Source organism: Artemia sp. Qi Xiang Cuo, chromosome 3 (assembly GCF_049724085.1).
Source record: "Artemia sp. Qi Xiang Cuo chromosome 3, ASM4972408v1, whole genome shotgun sequence".
NCBI lineage: Eukaryota > Metazoa > Arthropoda > Branchiopoda > Anostraca > Artemiidae > Artemia > Artemia sp. Qi Xiang Cuo.
This window is the reverse complement of record NC_142796.1, coordinates 51,147,498-51,166,328: the sequence shown is the minus strand read 5'-3', so window position 1 is coordinate 51,166,328 and position 18,831 is coordinate 51,147,498. Positions and strand designations below refer to the sequence as shown.

At 34.3% G+C, this 18,831-nt stretch overlaps 1 protein-coding gene across 1 annotated transcript in view; it reads left to right on the top strand.

Annotated features, from left to right (window-relative positions):
• LOC148954249 (uncharacterized) overlaps positions 1 to 16,042 on the top strand; it is a 47,161-nt gene extending 31,119 nt beyond the window's left edge. Inside the window, exons 3-5 of the mRNA XM_089087002.1 lie at positions 5,356 to 5,574; positions 9,888 to 10,068; positions 14,508 to 16,042. Of these exons, the coding sequence (XP_088943128.1) occupies positions 5,356 to 5,574; positions 9,888 to 10,068; positions 14,508 to 14,791 (684 nt within the window). The 3' untranslated portion in view covers positions 14,792 to 16,042. The remainder of the gene's footprint in view (positions 1 to 5,355; positions 5,575 to 9,887; positions 10,069 to 14,507) is intronic.
• The last annotated feature ends 2,789 nt before the right edge of the window (positions 16,043 to 18,831 follow it).

Sequence of the window (18,831 nt, the reverse complement as noted above, 5' to 3'; positions counted from 1 at the left end):
ACACTACTGAAATATTCCAACTCTTGCATTTCAACGAATGAAATTCAAAATGAACTTTGAAAAATTAAGGGAATGTAACTGTGACAGGGTAAACTACAACCAACACACTACTGAAATATTCCAACTCTTGCATTTCAACTAAAGAAATTCAAAATGAACTTTGAAAAATCAATAAAATGTAACTGTGACAAGTTAAACCACAAACAAACGCTAGTGAAATATTCCAACTCTTGCATTTCAACGTAAGAAATTCAAAATAAACTTTGAAAAATCAAGAAAATGTAACTGTGACAAGGTAAACCACAACCAAACACTACTGAAAAATTCCAACTCTTGCATTTAAATAAGAGAAATTCTAAATGAACTTTGAAAAATCAGGAAAATTTAACTGTGACACGGTAAACCACAACCAAACATAACTGAAATATTCCAACTCTTCCATTTCAATGAGAAAAATTCAAAATGAACTTTGAAAAATCAAGAAAATGTAACTTTGACAGGGTAAACCACAAGCAAACACTACTGAAATATTCCAAATCTTGCATTTCAACGAAAGAAATTCAAAATTAACTTTGACAAATCAAGAAAATGTAACTGTGACAAGGTAAACCACAACCAAACACTACTGAAATATTCCAACTCTTGCATTTCAACGAAAGAAATTCAAAATGAACTTTGAAAAATCAAGAAAATGTAACTGTGACAAGGTAAACCACAACCAAACACTACTGAAATATTCCATCTCTTGCATTTCAACGAAAGAAATTCAAAATGAACTTTGAAAAATCAGGAAAATGTAACTGTGACATGGTAAACCACAACCAAACACTACTGAAATATTCCAACTCTTGCATTTCAAAGAAAGAAATTCAAAATGAACTTTGAAAAATCAAGAAAATGTAACTGTGACAGGGTAAACCACAACCAAACACTACTTAAATATTCCAACTCTTTCATTTCAAGTAAAGAAATTCAAAATGAACTTTGAAAAATCAAGAAAATGTAACTGTGACAAGGTAAACCACAACGAAACACTACTGAAATATTCCAACTCTTGCATTTCAACGAAAGAAATTCAAAATGAACTTTGAAAAATCAAGGGAATGTAACTGTGAGAAGGTAAACCACAACCAAACACTACTGAAATATTCCAACTCTTGCATTTCAATGGAAGAACTTCAAAATGAACTTTGAAAAATTAAGAGAATGTAACTGTGACAAGGTAAACCTCAACCAAACACTACTGAAATATTCCAACTCTTGCATTTCAAAGAAAGAAATTCAAAATGAACTTTGAAAAATCAATAGAATGTAACAGTGACAAGGAAAACCACGACCAAACACTACTGAAATATTACAACTCTTGCATTTCAATGAAAGAAATTCAAAATGAACTTTTAAAAATCAAGAAAATGTAACTGTGACAAGGTAAACCACAACCAAACACTACTGAAACATTCCAACTCTTGCATTTCAACGAAAGAAATTCAAAATGAACTTTGAAAAATCAAGAGAATGTAACTGTGACAAGGTAAACCACAACCAACACACTACTGAAATATTCCAACTCTTGCATTTCAACGAAAGAAATTCAAAATGAACTTTGAAAAATCAAGAAAATGTAACTGTGACAAGGTAAACCACAACCAAACACTACTGAAATATTCCAACTCTTGCATTTCAATGAAATAAATTCAAAATGAACTTTGAAAAATCAAGAAAATGTAACTGTGACACGGTAAACCACAACCAAACACTACTGAAATATTCCAACTCTTGCATTTCAACGAAAGAAATTCGAAATGAACTTTGAAAAATCAGGAAAATGTAACTGTGACACGGTAAACCACAACCAAACACTACTGAAATATTCCAACTCTTGCATTTCAACGAATGAAATTCAAAATGAACTTTGAAAAATCAAAAATATGTAACTGTGACATGGTAAACAACAACAACACACTACTGAAATATTCCAACTCTTGCATATCAAATAAAGATATTGAAAACTAAAATTTAAAAATCAATTAAATGTAACTGTGACATGGTAAACCTCTACCAAACACTTCTGAAATATTCCAACTCTTGCATTTCAATGAAAGAAATTCAAAATGAACTTTGGAAAATCAACAAAATGTAACTGTGACAAGGTAAACCATATCGAAACACAACTGAAATATTCCAACTCTTGAATTTCAAGGTAAGAAATTCAAAATGAACTTTGAAAAATCATGAAAATGTAACTGTGACAAGGTAAACCACAACCAAACACTACTGAAATATTCCAACTCTTGCATTTCAACGAAAGAAATTCGAAATGAACTTTGAAAAATCAGGAAAATGTAACTGTGACAAGGTAAACCACAACCTAACACTACTGAAATATTCCAACTCTTGCATTTCAACGAAGGAAATTCAAAACAAACTGTGAAAAATCAAGAAAATGTAACTGTGACAAGGTAAACCACGACCAAACACTACTGAAATAGTTCAACTCTTGCATTTCAATGAAAGAAATTCAAGATGAACTTTGAAAAATCAAGAGAATGTAACTGTGACAAGGTAAACCATAACCAAACACTTCTGAAATAATCCAATTCTTGCATTTCAACGAAAGAAATTCAAAATGAACTTTGAAAAATCAAGAGAATGTAACTGTGACAAGGTAAACAACAACAACACACTACTGAAATATTCCAACTCTTGCCTTTCAACAAAGGATATTCAAAATGAACTTTGAAAAATCAAGAAAATGTAACAGTGACAAGGTAAACCACAACCAAACACTACTGAAATATTCCAACTCTTGCATTTCAACGAAAGAAATTCAAAATGAACTTTGAAAAATCAAGAAAATGTAACTGTGACAAGGTAAAACACGACAAAAAACTACTGAAATAATTCAAATCTTTCATTTAAATGAATCAAACCCAACTTGAACTATTGAAAATCATGAGAATGTAACTGTGACAAGGTAAACCACAACAAAACACTACTGAAAAATTCCAAGTCTTGCATTTAAACGACCGAAATTCAAAATGAACTTTGAAAAATCCACAGAATGTAACTGTGACAAGGTAAACCACAACCAAACACTACTGAAACATTCCAACTCTTGCATTTCAACGAAGGAAATTCAAAATGAACTTTGAAAAATCAGACCTTTGGAGGGGGAGGGGCCGGGGGAGGGGGTCGTTCTGTGTCTCAATGCACAAAAAAAGTATAAAAAATGGGGGAGGGAAGGGGAGGGGAGGAGGAGGAGGGGAGGAGGAGGAGGAGGGGAGGGGAGGAGGAGGGAGGAGATGGAGGGAGAGGGGCCTCTTTGGGGGGCCAAAGGGGGAGGGGCCCTTTGGGCCCCGGGGAGGGGGGGCTTGGGGGAACCTTGAGGGCCGGGGGGGCCCTTTGGGAGCCCAGTGGACCTTTGAGGACCGGTGGCTTCCTTCGGGGTTGAGGTAGAGGGATTGGAACCCTTTGGGGTTGGGTTAGGGGGATCGGAACCCTTTGGGTTGTTGTATAGGACCTCACAACACTGTTCAAATGAAACTTGTGTATTATAACGACCACACTCAAAACCTCTTCCAAAATCTCTTCAAAAATCATCTTTTAAAATGTCTCTAAGTGTTTCGCCGAAATAATTCCATAACCTGTCTAAAACAGTTTCGCCCAAATAATCCCTAAACGTAATTCAGCGTATTCCTGTTGTTTTTGGCATCTCTGCGCTAATGCATTTCAAATTAATAAGAAACCTGATTCCCGCGCTAAAACAATTCATCGCTAAGATGTTTCTTGGAGAATTTTTTCCATGGCGTTTGGTTATTAATATCCTTTGGAGTTCGACCAAAAGAGTTGTTTCTGAGGCAAAGACATTAATGACTTGAATCTATTCCTGGAGAATCGTTTATATGCGAAAATTTTTAAAGTCTGACAGATGATGTCATTGGTTGATTGATCTGTCAAGAAAGGGGAATTAATTTGTTGTTTCTAAGGGGAATTATTGATTCACGATAGGTGAATTGAGGTCGACAGCACAGGTGTTCCAAATTCCTGGACGGCATAACATTCGCCTCGAGCGTGCCCAAAACAACAACAAATGCTGTTTTCTATTTCTGGAAACTCATAACATTCGCTGAGAGCGTGCACTTACAACAACAACAACAAATAAATCGACCTTGGAAAAAAGAGGTCATTGACCGATTACGCAATCATTCTCCCTGGGGATTCCATGCCCATATTTGGTGCCCCGTCACGACTGACATTACCACGTGTTCTCCCTAGGGACTCTATGCCCATATTTGGTGCCCCGTCACGATCAATAGGGGCCATTCTACTCAGGTTATCGAAGAAGCATTGTGTTGTGTCTAGCAGCATCAAACATGAATTTCGTCATTTGAAATTCTGTGTTGGCTATTGAATAACATTAAGGTATCAAGGTTATCAAAAAAAAAAAAAAAAAGAAATGCCCTCTTTGACCCGTGTTAGGTGTACTCATAATTGAAAATCTAAATTTTCTAAGATTTTTCTTTTGTTTGTTACAACAATATGAATTTTTCAGGGCTGTTCCATATTTTCGTCTGCATTGTCATGTTCGACCGTGAAAACAAATAAGCGAAACTAGTTAGTTGAATTTGGCAATGCTTTTCGCGTGTAAAAGTTACATTAACAATCTGTTATTGTTACTGTTTTATTTACTTCACTTAAAAATACAAAAGACACTAATCCCAACGGAGAGCCGAGCTCGTAAAGTTGGGTATGTAAATAGTAGGACATGTATAAAAACAAAATAATATATCTCGTCATTATAATAATAATATTAGCAAAAATTAACTTGGTTAACCAAAAAAGAAAAAAAATAAACCCATAAAAAAACAAAGAAGTAAATAAATGCTGTGCATGAGAGGCGTGGAAGTCCATCCTAACACAGGGATTCAAAAATAAACCTATACACACAAGGAAAAATATAATATAGATCAATGTTCTATCATCATTGGCCAATAAACAGTCTTTAATATTTCCTTCTTTAAATTCAGCTTAGATTTTTGGGATGAATCAGTCAGAAAAACCAGAGACAGCTACAGCTTTCAAGGAAAGCTACACCTTCTTAATCTATTTGGTGCCTTTAATTCTGATCTATAAGCTATGTGTTTTATGTTATGTTTGGCTGATTTTTCATCCATGTTTCTTTTCTTTCTTTTTTTATTTGATGCCTGCTACAACCAGAAACTGCGTGTTTGTATATGGAGGCCATATGGCTGCGCAAGTTTCCACTTAACTAATTTAAATAATCAGGTTTCATCTTCACTGTCCTTGGTACTAACTTATTTTTATTCAGCTGCTTTTATTCTTTTTAATTGCTAGGTGCGAGACTTGCTAAGAGCACTTAGGAACAAGCGACACCACTACCAAGAATCGTCGGCCGAGACCCGTCAAGCTCTGGGTAAGATACCCGATGAATTCTGTGACTATTGGACGAAGAGGTTTCCACGCTTATTAATGCATACTTGGCATGCTATGCATTGTATAAAACACGAAGACATCTTTACAAGATACTATGATAAGGATTACGACTTTCTCTCAGTAAGTATTTGATTCTTTAAATATTTGTCTCTTAAGTTTCTAGTTTATTTATGTCTATATATTTCTAGTTTATTTTTGGCTGATTTTTCACCCATTTTTTTGGCTTCTGCCCCCTGCAAAAAACTACGTAACTACATCTTTCGAAATTCACTGTTAATTTTTTAATTTGCCAATTAACGAAAATATAGTGTGTGAGAGGAATACATATTTCAAAATCTAGGGGAGCTAGGCTACATATTTTCTTTTTTTTACTCTTTTTAATGAAAACACCAAAATAAGGAAGGTATTTACAGTGAAAATACAAAAACCCTTTTCGCTTAATTCTTTAAAAAATTAGCCCTGCACTTTATTTATCAGGGCCTCAATCATTTACTAATTAAACAATAATCGTAGTCATGGCTGAAGCCATATTAAATGCCTTTTTTTTTTTTTTTTTTTTTTTTTTTTTTTTTTTTTTTTTATTATAATGAAATCAAATTGGTTACGAACACTGACAGTAAAAGGCACGAAAGAATTCATACGAATTCGACTTCTTCTGCATTTGGGTACCATCAGAAGGAGCTCTCGGTAGATATACGTTTCAGTCACTGTTGCCCTATTAGGTGCAATAGAAATCTGTCGCAGTTCATCACAAGAGTTTTAGTTTTCATTGTCATCTGCAGCTTCTTTAAGAGTCCAAATAGCCACAATTTCAAGAAGGTATATGGCGCTTGAGGCACAAAGAAATCCATATGACGGTTTGTCCTGCATTTGGGTGGCAACAGAAGGAGCTCTTTGCTCATAAACATCTCAGTCACTTTTGCCCTGTTAGGTATAGTAGAAATCAGCCATACTTCATTACAAGACTTCGAGCTTTGAAAGCTAGCTGGTGGCTTATTTAAGAGTCCAAGTAGTAGCAATTTCAAGAAGGTAGATGGTGCTAATATCAAATGTAACGGATATACATCATATAACTGGACTTTTTCTTTCATTACCGTCATTTCATGGCACTAATAAAAAGTTAGGTTGTCAATTTTCAATCTTACACTATCACAGCTGAAAAGGCTGCGTATAATCACAAAAAAATTAATGTGGACGAGACTTAAGTTGGTGTTTTATCGTTGGCAACGACATCCTGTGATTCAAATAAACTAAGTTTTTGTGGACTTTAAACTAAAAAGCCAAAAAAAGAGAAAAGAATCACAAAATCTTAATAATGACGATAGTACTAACGTTAATAGTGGTTATAGAGACCATAATACAATAAATACTACTACTATTAACAACTCACTGCAGCACCAAACCGTCTGAGACCAACACATCTGCGCACGCTCCTCCTTCATCCTAAAGCTTCCCTCTTTACACCATCCCAAGAAGCCTGAATTTCCTTTAAGTCCTATAATACGATAAATACTCATATGAAATTCGTAGTCGAGTTCCCCGATTGTCTACTATATTTTTCATTATAGAAAAGGCTTAAACATAGATAAAAACCTTCATTTTCGTTCAGGCTTGTGCAAATATCTGAAATTATGCTGGGCCGTTCATTGTATATACCTTGTTTTGAAGAAATATCACGTTACCGACCGTCCTTTACATGTTGCTGATATGATGATGGTCAGTCGGCGGATGAAGCTCTGTTGAATTCATCCAGACAAAATTCCTGGTGAAGACAATCAATACCAGCGAGGTTATGTCATGCTACTCTTTTTTTGCCTCGGCTCTAGCTGGGTTCTTACTGAGAATGTCCTTAGAAGGAGAGTAAAACATGTCAGCATAAACATATTGATAACCCGATATAGTTGCCACGCGTAGAATTTGGGCATAGCTGTCACTGCAAAACTATTGATTCATAATCCATTCAATCTGCCATCTCTACTATTGCTTTCCCTATTGCTGAAGCTCTTAAGATTGTGTAGCAGAAAGGTATTATCCAGGTCATATTCTTGTCTACAGCAAGAAGGCAAATATGATCATCTGAAAATCGTTCCCTCAAACGTTTCCTGAGATTTTATAAATAACTTCATATAGTTGACCCCGGTCAGAAGCTTATGAATTATCTGACTTTGGTCAAGTGACCTTTCAAGTATGGAATGAGTGACCTTTCAAATATCAAGTGACCATTCAACTTCTGTTGTATTTATGAGTGCAGGATTATCTGTACGTTTTTGCGCTTCAATTTGTATTTCTATGTGCAGTATTGTCTGTTCATATTTGCGCTTCAGTTTGAGATTTTGTAAATAACTTCATATAGAGGACCTCGGTTAAAAATTTACGAATTATGTCTTTGGTTGAGTGACGTTTCAAGTATGGAATTTGTGTAAGGAATACATCACACATTGAAAATAATTTTTAGTTTTTAGTTTTGGTTGGAGCTTAGCAAAGAGTGAGAACTTTTGTGAAGTTATAATGACAAGATTGCCGTTTACCATTTTATATTTCTTGGAGGCATTGCTTCTTCCCTTGGACTGTTAGGAAAATGTCATGTATTAGCATGTCATTTCAGTATGCTAGTGTTTACTTTAGTTGTAGTTGTATGACGTGCAACTATGCTGTAGTTGTATGCCGCTTCAGTTGCTTTAGTGGTAGATCGTTTTGACTTTTCAAGATCTACTTGTATTACATCATCTTGTATCTGAAGAAGATACAGCTTCCATAAAATATAGTATCTTGTTTTAATGCCATAAGCACGAATTTATAAAATGTACGTAGATATGAGCAGTAGCTTCTGAATGATTCATTAAACATTTCTTCTTGACTTTGTGGTAGCCTGCGAGCTTTGATAAATAAAAAGCCTTGATAAAGGGGGACAGATCACTGCTACGCATACAAATAGCGATTTTCCTCGTTTTTCAAGCTGGGGCTTAAATCCTCGAATGAGCGGTTTCTACCATGGTGATTCAAATGTTTTACTTTATATTTCGATCCACCGTCATTTTCGAGGGTTTTCAAGCTGCTTCTCTAAATTCCCATAAACTTGTTCTGCAATAAACTTGTACTTTATGGTAAATCTACTTAATAGTTATCATTTCTGAAACATCTTTAAATGAATATTTTTTTTCAATTTATAGTTTATTTTCTAAATATGTTTTTAAGTTCTCGGTTATTTTGGGGTGTAGTTCACTCTTTTCTCGGTTGCAGCCACGTTAGCAACTGAGCTTGTGGTCTTTGGAAAAACATATCTACGAGACATTGCCCTCAAAAAGTATATTAAGTGCATATATTATATACCCATTAATATTTTGGATTTTTTTCAAACCTTGGTAATTTTCAAGGGAATATTGAAATGTCGTTGAATTCTTCGTTGCAGTCCTGGGGGGGGGGGGTCTTAAGAAATTTTTAGGTTAATTTTATAAAGTTATAATTAAGTACATCTTCGTGTTAAAAAGTTTCCTTTAGTTCCATCGGTATGTTTTTGTGACGTACTTTCGCAAGCCAACCACATTTGATGTATTCAGGAGCTCAATTATTATTAATTATTATTATTTGCTTGAATAACAAATTGTAATGAATAACACTAAATTATTAGCAATTTGCATTATTCTTGATGCAGAACGAACTACAATGTTAGCTGCTCTCATATAGTATACGTCATCACATAATTGTATAAGTTATTTATGTTTTAACCTACGATTATGACGTCACTCGTCATCTTGCATATGAAGATGCAGTTTTTGTCAAAAATGCATTTTATTTTAAAAATTACGTTTACGTACGAACAAAATGCACTATATATATTAAATTTCTTTAAAATGAGCCCTTAAATATCCCTCTTTGAGGTTCCAGTTCCCCGCTAGCAGTAGAGAAGGGAAAAAAAGGTACATCAGTTCTGCCCATGCAAAATACTGATTTTTTCTTGTTATTAAAGGCAGGGAACTGGAAGTTTCTTGAATGGAGTTTTTGGCCATGGCGATTTGAATGGTGTATTTTTTGTTTCGATCCTACGTCATTTCTTGGGGGTTTGTGGCTATTTTTCGAAATTCCGTTAAATTTGTTTTCAGAATGACATTTTACTACTTTGGACTAATTTAGATAATAGTTACCATTCCTGAATCAGCTTGAAATGGCTATTTCTCTCACTGCCATTTTTTAAATGCGTTTTTGTATTACTATGGGCCGTGGTTTGTCCTATGCTATGTTGCAGCTATTACTGCACCCATGATAAGTATTTTGGGGCTAAATTTGTTTCTATTCATCATTTTAGGCTGAAATTAATAGTAGGTAATTAATGATCATTATTGGTAACTGAATTTTTGAATAAACCCATTGTTTTGATACTCTTTATTTACACATTATTATTATTATTATTAATTGATATTGATAAATATTTTTAGAACACAGGTCATTTACGTACCAGAGAAATTTTGAAAGCAAGAACAGTTGAAATAACTCAAAAATCAGTGGATGTGTCTGCCCTACTTGATCAGATGGATCCTTTTTCTTCTGGAAGAGTAACGACTCTGGGAGAGAGGAAATCTGTGGAAATGATTCCTGACAACTGGGAAGAAAGAGCTGGTAAGAGTCAACGAGGTGACTTTTTGATGATTCGTTTGCGTAGGGACGTCAATTAGGGGAGGAGGGAGGGCTAATATTATAGGAGAAAATGAAATTGACCAATTGGTAGAGCTAACTCATTTTAAGTCTTTAAATCTTTTTTAATATCACAAACCGCCCTTTTGATTGCAAGCATATATGGTAATTGCAATTACAAGTATTCGCAGAGAATCAAATTCACTATTGCTATATAAATTCATACTGACTGAATTTAGCCCCGTAAAACTAACCTGCAGTCTGTTCAAAAAACTTTTTAGGCTTCCAAGGTACGGCAAAAAATTATTTCAAACCTCCATTTCGCAGATGTTTCTCACTCTGCTCTCTCACCTCAGATCTCATATAATTAGAATTCATAATCAGAAACCGCCTTTTTAATTGCAAGTATTTACGGTGATTCCTATAAAAAATGTTTATGTGTAATTAAGTTCATTATTGCTACATATATTAAAACTGGTTGAATTTAGCCCCATAAATTAAACCTATTGTCTGTTTTAGGAAAAGTTTTTTTGGCATCCATTTTACCGCAAAAGAAAATTATTTGCAAGCTTCGAATATTTTTCGCATGTTTTCTCACTTTGTAAGAAAAGAGGACAATTTAGAGAAAACAGAGGGTTATAAATATACTAAGAACCAATTAAAATAGATGAAAATGTATTTTGCCAATCAATTAAGCTTGCTTAGTTTAATGCGGTGGGATCTATTTTTGTCACATACTGCCTGTTAATTTCGGTAGTATTACAGGAATTTTTTTTGTTATAAGTATTTATGGGAAATTACATTAAAAGTTCTTAACTGCATTCACAAATTTACCTCCTAATGCAGACAAAATGAAAGAAAGAAAAAAAAATCAGAGAAAAATTACCAATTTCGTCAATTTTTGGTCGGCTTTGGGTCATTTTCAAGGCCAGCTTTGGGACACCTTTTTTGGAGTATATATGGTAGCAACCTAGTGTTTACTTAACATCTCTTACTAGGTTGCTAGCTACCACTGCAACCCAGATTAAAGCTTCGTTCTAATCTTTTGTGCTATAAGCAGACAGGGAATTTGTCTGATCGACTTGGATTGGATGTCAACATTATAAACATTTGTTGGGTCCCTTTCGACAGTAGGTCGAAATAAATGTTGTTTTTTTGGTGGAACAATTAAATTAAAAAAAGTTTCGATGCAAATAAAGAGTGACATTAAAACTTAAACGAACAGAAATTATTCCGTAGCTGAGGGGGACTGCCCCCTTCTTCAACCCCTCGTTATTTACGCTAAAGTTTCATAGTACTTAAAAACAAAATTCTTATTCGAAATAAAAGAACCTTGTGTTTGAGCAGTTAAGTTTTGGTATAAATCTTTACTTTTCTTTAATAAGACGACTGGTTTTTTCATTTAATTTCTTTTTTTTTCATCATGGTACCCAGGATTACACCAAATCTGAGGAGGGGCTACCACGCCCTCAGAAACTACTTAAAAACAAAACTTAATTTTTGTACAGCAATGCTTCTAGTATAAGAGCTAATTTCGTGTATGCTCTTTTCTAAATAAAGTAAAACCATCCAAAATAAATAATTATCTCTGCAATATGAGGGCATTTTTCACACATTTTGTTGATAATGCCTTTAGAGCTCTCATACATAGTGAAGTACAGTGTACAATTTCCTTTGAGATTGCACCCTTTTCGGAGAATTTAATTCCTATTTCTAAACTTCTGGAAATTTTTGTGTGCTAATACATTTGAATGAGCAATTTCAAAATTAATACATTTTGCATCTTAAGAATCGGTTGTGAATAATAGATTTCGTTTTCGCATATATTGTGATTAAAACTTCGTGTTTTCGGAGTTTTGGTCGCTCTTTACTTATAGTTTGAAACTACGAGCTGTTTGATCAAAAGATCTCTTTAATATGAAGGAAGGTACTACTCCCTCCTTTAAACCCCGTTTTTTATATTCAAGTTTAATCTTAGTAAAAGCAACGGTTCTAGAATGATCATCATTCCTGAAAAAATGTACCCCTACATGTATTTATTAGGGTGGGAGGGATCTGAAATGTCAGAAACTGATTATAGGTTTGTCATTTTCATGGTTTCTTTGAACACTTAGAACCAAATTCTTTGAACAAGTCTTTTTTGTAGGTATGCACCTATGGGCCCCATTTGGGGGGGGGCGATGCCCCGGGAACAATAAGCCATTTAATGTTGTATATAAATACTGCTACTACTTCCACTAACAACTCACTGCAGCACCAAGCCGCCTGAGGCTAACACAGCTACGCACAACTTGGTGGAAAAAAGCTCGTATTATCACTTAGAAAATCCTCCACCCCCACCCCTTTCGAGAAGCTTCATCCCCCTTCGGGGATGAAGCTTCTCCTTCATCCCCCACTTCCCCTTCTTTGTGGCAGCAGGCACGTGAATGTAACCTTTCATATTAGATTGAAAAATATTTTCTGTAATAAGAGGGGATATATCACCTCCAGAACCAATAATACAGGCGTAGTCCAAATATATCCTGGAGAATCAAGAGGGATTAGAGATTTAATTTCTACCTCTGCCCCAAACCTCCTTCTATATTTATCTGAAGACTGACGGAGAGTAGGTAAATTTGGGCTGAGAACCACGCTTTTTTGGGACTTCACGAACACTCCCCTCCACCTGCACAAAGATCCAACGGCCTTCATCCATAAGAGCTTATGCACCATTATAGTAAACTTATTTATATGAAGCATTAGAATAAATTTCAATATTAAGCGCTCATTTTGTATGGACTACGTGCATCTTAAGAATCGAATCTACGTGCATCTTAAGCATTACCGTCTTTAAAACTGGTAAGCTCGAGGTATGGTTTTCCAGTAATTGTAAACTGATTAGATATTTCACAGTTTCTACTCGATGGCTTTTTGCCACCCTTTGGGCCAAAAATTGTCATTTGTACCTGAACACAATGTTTTGCTGTGGCACAATCGTTTTTGCTACTTAAAAAGATCACTAAAACCTTTTGTGTAAAACCTGAAAACAATGTTTTGCTGTGGCACAATCGTTTTTGCTACTTAAAAAGATCACTAAAACCTTTTGTGTAAAACCTGAAAACAATGTTTTGCTGTGGCACAATCGTTTTTGCTACTTAAAAAGATCACTAAAACCTTTTGTGTAAAACCTGAAAACAATGTTTTGCTGTGGCACAATCGTTTTTGCTACTTAAAAAGATAAAACCTTTTATGTCAGAAACCTTCTCCTGATATTCTAGCACAAATGGTTGGATACGGTCACCCTTGAGCAAAAAAACGAAACAACAACAAAGAAACAAATAAATACAAGCCCATAACTATCCTTTTCGGAAAAAAAATACAAAAGTTCACATTTTTGTAGATAGAGCTTGAAATATCTACAATAGAGTTATTTGATATGCTAAATTTGACCTTGTAATTTTCACCAAAATCACTTGCCTTTTTGGGGATGTTTCCCCTATTTCTTATAAACGGGAAATTTTTATCAAACTCGTAACTTTTGTTGGGTAACTGTAAACTTAAGGATTATTGTAAATTTGGCATGAAAATAAAAAGTTGATTTATATAATGTACATCTTGCTATCAAAAAGCATTTTTAGGGTCCTCGTTACTATTAGGACCAGTAGCTGCTTACTTGCAGTTCAGTGTCATGGACTGTTTCATCCATAAAAAATAAATTTTAAACCAAATATCCATTTAATCGTCTATAGAATCCATTTAATAAATCGTAAAATTTAAACTAATGATAATGTACCAACTAGAAGTCAACTAGTTGTACTTAGCCTGCCTAAACTTTTGTAGACTAACCTAGGCCTACTTGTACGGAAGGAATTTTGACTTGAATTCATTTCTGAATATAAATTGCTGCTGACTAATTATTCTTTACAGAGAAATTTCAGCTTTAACTACACAGTAACGTAGATGAATTATATGAATTATTCGCTAGTAGCTGGATCTTCCCATGTTAAGTCGCCGAAGATCCTACTCAAGTTACTTATTTTCTTGGGGCTCGGATTTGAAAACTACCAACTAATACAATTAGTAAAATCGTCATTATCGAAATCACTGAGAAAGATAATAGCACATCTATCTTTCAATATTGATGAAAATGATGGCAAGTGTTTTAAAAGGAATTTCTTTTTATCGTAAACTAGTTTTTTTGTTATATTTTCAGCTATGGGGCTTACAGCTTCGCTCTTAGATACGTTGGAGGGAATTAAACTCTCCTCATTCACAGATTATCATTATCTGTATGATTGTTTAATATGATATGGTTCACTCTTTTTCGGGTGTTTTTGCCTTCCCCCCTTTCCAAAGAAAGAATTGTTAAAATATCTGAATCTTCGTGGGTTGAATGTAATGTCCAATAAACGCTCTATAGACTAGCAATCCCTTCAATCTTTCAGGAACTCAAAGCGATGTTCTTCAAGTGTCAGAGAAGCTATGTGAAATTAAACCAGTCAAAACAATTTTAATACAAGAAATGGAGGATAGTTGCGTAAAAAAGGATACTATTGTAAACAATCTTCATCCATCTTTAAGACCGCAGGTGAAATCATGGTTGTCACCCTTGCCAAGTGAAAGTGAAGATCTGTCAGTCTGGCAACTTCCCAGTGCGAAATGTTCAAAAGGGTCGCCTTCTATCCGCAAGCGAAATAGGAAGAAGAAGACTAAATTAGTGGAATTATAAATAGAACCATGATAGTTTAATGCATTTTTCTTTGTTTTTCAAATGGATCTGTCCCCTCCACAATCTTGAAAAATTATGCATAAAATTTATTAAAAATGCAATGGTCATATAAAGATCTCTTCCGAAGGTCGAAGAATCTCTATTGGACCTTAGGCTTTCTAAATCCTTGGCCTCTTAGTAAAACTTTAAACGTAATGCCCGAGACAAGCCATAGTTATATCTGTCCCTAAAAAAACGGAGTAGGAGTAGAAATGTTCAAAAGTGTTGCCTTCTATCTGCAAACGAAATAGGAACAATCAAACTAAATTAATCGAGTGTGCTTTAGTGGGATCCGGACGTAACAGTACATGTAAAACAATGGAATACGCTTCAGATATATTTTGGTAGCCTGTTGTATCTAGATCTAGGCAGAATCTAAGATTTTGCTTGAAGGTTTTAGGCTACGACTAAGTGCCTCTTTCTGAAAAGCTGAATTAAAGTACTTGAGGTATGCAGAAGCTAAGGTCTTTCAAAAAGCACAAGTATATTTTAGACATGCCCATATCCTTTAGCTGTTGAAAGGAAAGATTTCTCTTTTATTCTTTTTTCGTCTTTGTTAATATTTTTATTCTTTTATCTTTTATTGTTTTTTGTTTTTAATTTGTTCTTTTATTTGCTTTGTTTGTCTCGAGTACGGGAATCATGAAACACAGAAGAAAATTTTCTCTGAAGATTGAAAATTTTTATAATTTTTCAAAAATTCTTCTTGGTAGCCTACTATACAGCGTGATCTCATGTCGAAGCCACGAGTACTCTTCGTTTAAACATCCATAGCAATAGCCAATCGTACATGATAAACGACCTATTATTTGATCATCTGAAGATTTGGTCCTCTAAACTCACGAATTTTTGTGAAAGTGTTGAAAACCTTAACCGTTTGATAATATCAGCCGATTTATTTATATACCATCAGTAAGGGCGGGATTTATAAAGCACAAGATAAACCTTTAATATGAATGTTTTTATTCACAATATGAATAATTATCCTTTGATGTGAAATACAGAAGAGGGGCAGACTAAAAGCGGAAGATAAACCTTTAATATGAAAAGTTTGAGATGCAAAGGTATCAACCAGTGGATTTTTAGGATATCATCTCTTCGTTTTAAGTCATGACCTCGCTAAACTGTCATGTGATTTAATTTTTTTTAATCTAGTACTAATAGAGTCTCTTTTATTGAGGCATGCAATTCAGGCAATAGGAATGAATCGTATTTCATCGGATATGACGTATTTCATTATTCCATATTCAACTATTGAATCAAAAATCTGACTGCTTCGGATTTTCAGCTTAAAACCATTTAAATCACACCTGAGACTCTTGTCATACCTGTATTATTTAAAATTAATAGGAGTGTGACATTTTATGCGGACCAATTGTCTAATGTAAGTATTAAATAAAAATGAACAAATAACCAAAAATAGTATTAGTTAACAACTGAAGAGTAGTAATCCCGGAATTAATGGAAAGTAGGCTATAGTTGTTTTTCTTCTTTATGCTTCAAATCCTTGGTTTAAAATATAAAAGAGGGGCAGTGAGAGAGAATGAGAGAATGAGCGTAAGATGGAAACGAAGGAAGTTTGAGGAAAGAATAAATGGGGAAACAATTATTGTTCAATTGTTATAAGGATATAGTGCTGTTTGATACTTATGAAGATAGTGCTAATTTTGCACGTTTGTTTTGTTTAATTTTTTAATGGTTTTGGTACGTACACAAATTAAATCGCTCTATTTTATTTGTCTTTTTCGTCTTTATATATAAATGAACTGATAACTGCAGGGCAATACTTTTAATAAGACAAAAAAAAACTAAAAGGATAACTTTCTTCTGCAATTAGCAATGAAAATCCAAAGATATAATAGGATTTATCTACGGAAAAGAAAAAAATAAGAAGAAATAACTGGTTTAAACAAATTAACGCATACAAAAAAAAATGAGAAAAAATACAAATACTATACAAAAACTTCACTGTCTTTTGAAACCGTTATCTTTTTGATCTTTTTATTTCATTTTGAATGGAGAATCAGCATTTTCTAAGAGATTATTTACTAATTTATTAATTGTCTGTTTATCAATTGTCTAAGAGATCATAACAGCTGACAAGCCACAAATTAACTAGACCTCCAGTGGCAACTATAACTGTGTAGCTCTGTGACCCATAAGGAACTGTGACCCATGAGGAACTGCAGAAACTGTGACCCATGAGGCACAGCTGTGGACCAGCACATGCAACTATATTTCAGGGGAAATAACATTGTATGCTCCCTTATCACGTTTGCAGATGCGTTATGATTATTGCAAGTTAATGTTTGCAAAGTCAACGTGTAATAAGAGAACTTGCAAAATAAGTTCTGTCTTCACGAAGTAACCAAACTCTGTATCCACAAGTTTTTTTTTTACCTTTAATAAAGCTATGCACTTTTTAGTGCGATTAATGAACATCCGTGAAGCGGCTCGTTTTTGGATATAGAAGGACATATGTCCTCTTCATTATATTTTATGGCAGTAAATATCTAAAATTTGATTCCTATCAACGTCGAAAATTTGGGAAAAAAATTAAAAAAATTTGAACTTCTGTTTTGAATTCGGGATTTCCTGTGTTATTTCCCAAAAAATGTGAGAGATACGGAAATTTGATTAAGCTGTCTAAAAAATAACATGAAGTTATATCAGTTCTCAAAGTTATTTGATTTCTAAAACATAAGCTTCAAAATTATTTGACAATTTAAGAATTGGCAAATAATTTGCCAATATATGAATTGCCAAATGATTTTCCCAAAATAAGTCTATTCTTACTTGTCAATGTTTTATCTATCATCCTCACGTTTTTTCTTTAATTAATTATTTTAAAATCTTACGACTTCCTTTATATAACCAGGATGTTACTATTGTCATTTGATTCAGTTCAAAATACACCTCAACATTCACTGAAATTTTACATTGACACCCTTGTTTTTTTCGGACACAACAAGGTTGAAACATTCCTCCTTTCCCGATGATAAATCCAGTGTGTAAACAACCAAAAAATTGCACAATTTATAAATTGCCCAATAATTTACTCAAAATAAGCATATTCTTTCTTGTTAATTTATAATCAATTATCCTCTATTTTTTTCTTTATTTAATCCTTTGTTCAAATTTGCTCCTCCCTCCACTTGACTAAAGGGCAATACTGAGAGCGGGACAAAAATTCTTCATATCTGTCCACTTTTTACCTTTATTTTGCGATTTCATCTTAAAATCAGGTGACAACTGGAGACCCTGTTATTCAACTTTTTCAAAGTGAAATAAAGGATCGCCTCCTAACCCCGTTGGTAGTCACCAAATGATAAGCGCCTGTATTCCTTTAAAACATATTCTCTTCTGCATAGCTAATGTTGAAGTAAATAAATAAAGCTAATGTTGAAGTAAATAAATAAATTAGGCTAGATATTAGCTTTATATTAATTTTACATTAGTTTTTTACATTAGTTTTACAATCTAATGTTGAAGTAAATCAATAAAACAGGCTACACATTAGTTTTACATTAGTTTTTACATTAGTTTTACAGGCTAATGTTGAAGTAAATCAATAAATTCGGCTAGACGTTAGTTTTACAAGCTAATGTTGAGTTATATTAAATAAGAAAACCAAAAAGTCTTCTGTATAACTTTGTTCATACTTCCCTATAATAGTTTGATGTTCCTGGCCTCCCCCAGGCCATTCAGCGTGTCCCCAGGTGGCGATAGAGGAACGCTCTACAGATATGTAGGGTACCTCCATAGGAGGCACGGACCAAGGGGGGATCTTGTCCCTGGGGGTCCATAATAGAAACTGGGGCACCCTCGCCCAGCGTCACAAATGCAGGCGGAGGAGGAAGAATGCCCCTCAAATGTACATTCAAAAGGGCCCACTGGTTTGTCCACAAGTCCCATGAGTTGCAAAACTTCTCCCAGTAATGGTGATGGTGATGCAGAACACCATCGCGGGAGGATCCTCTATAGGAGGACAACTGCGGCAG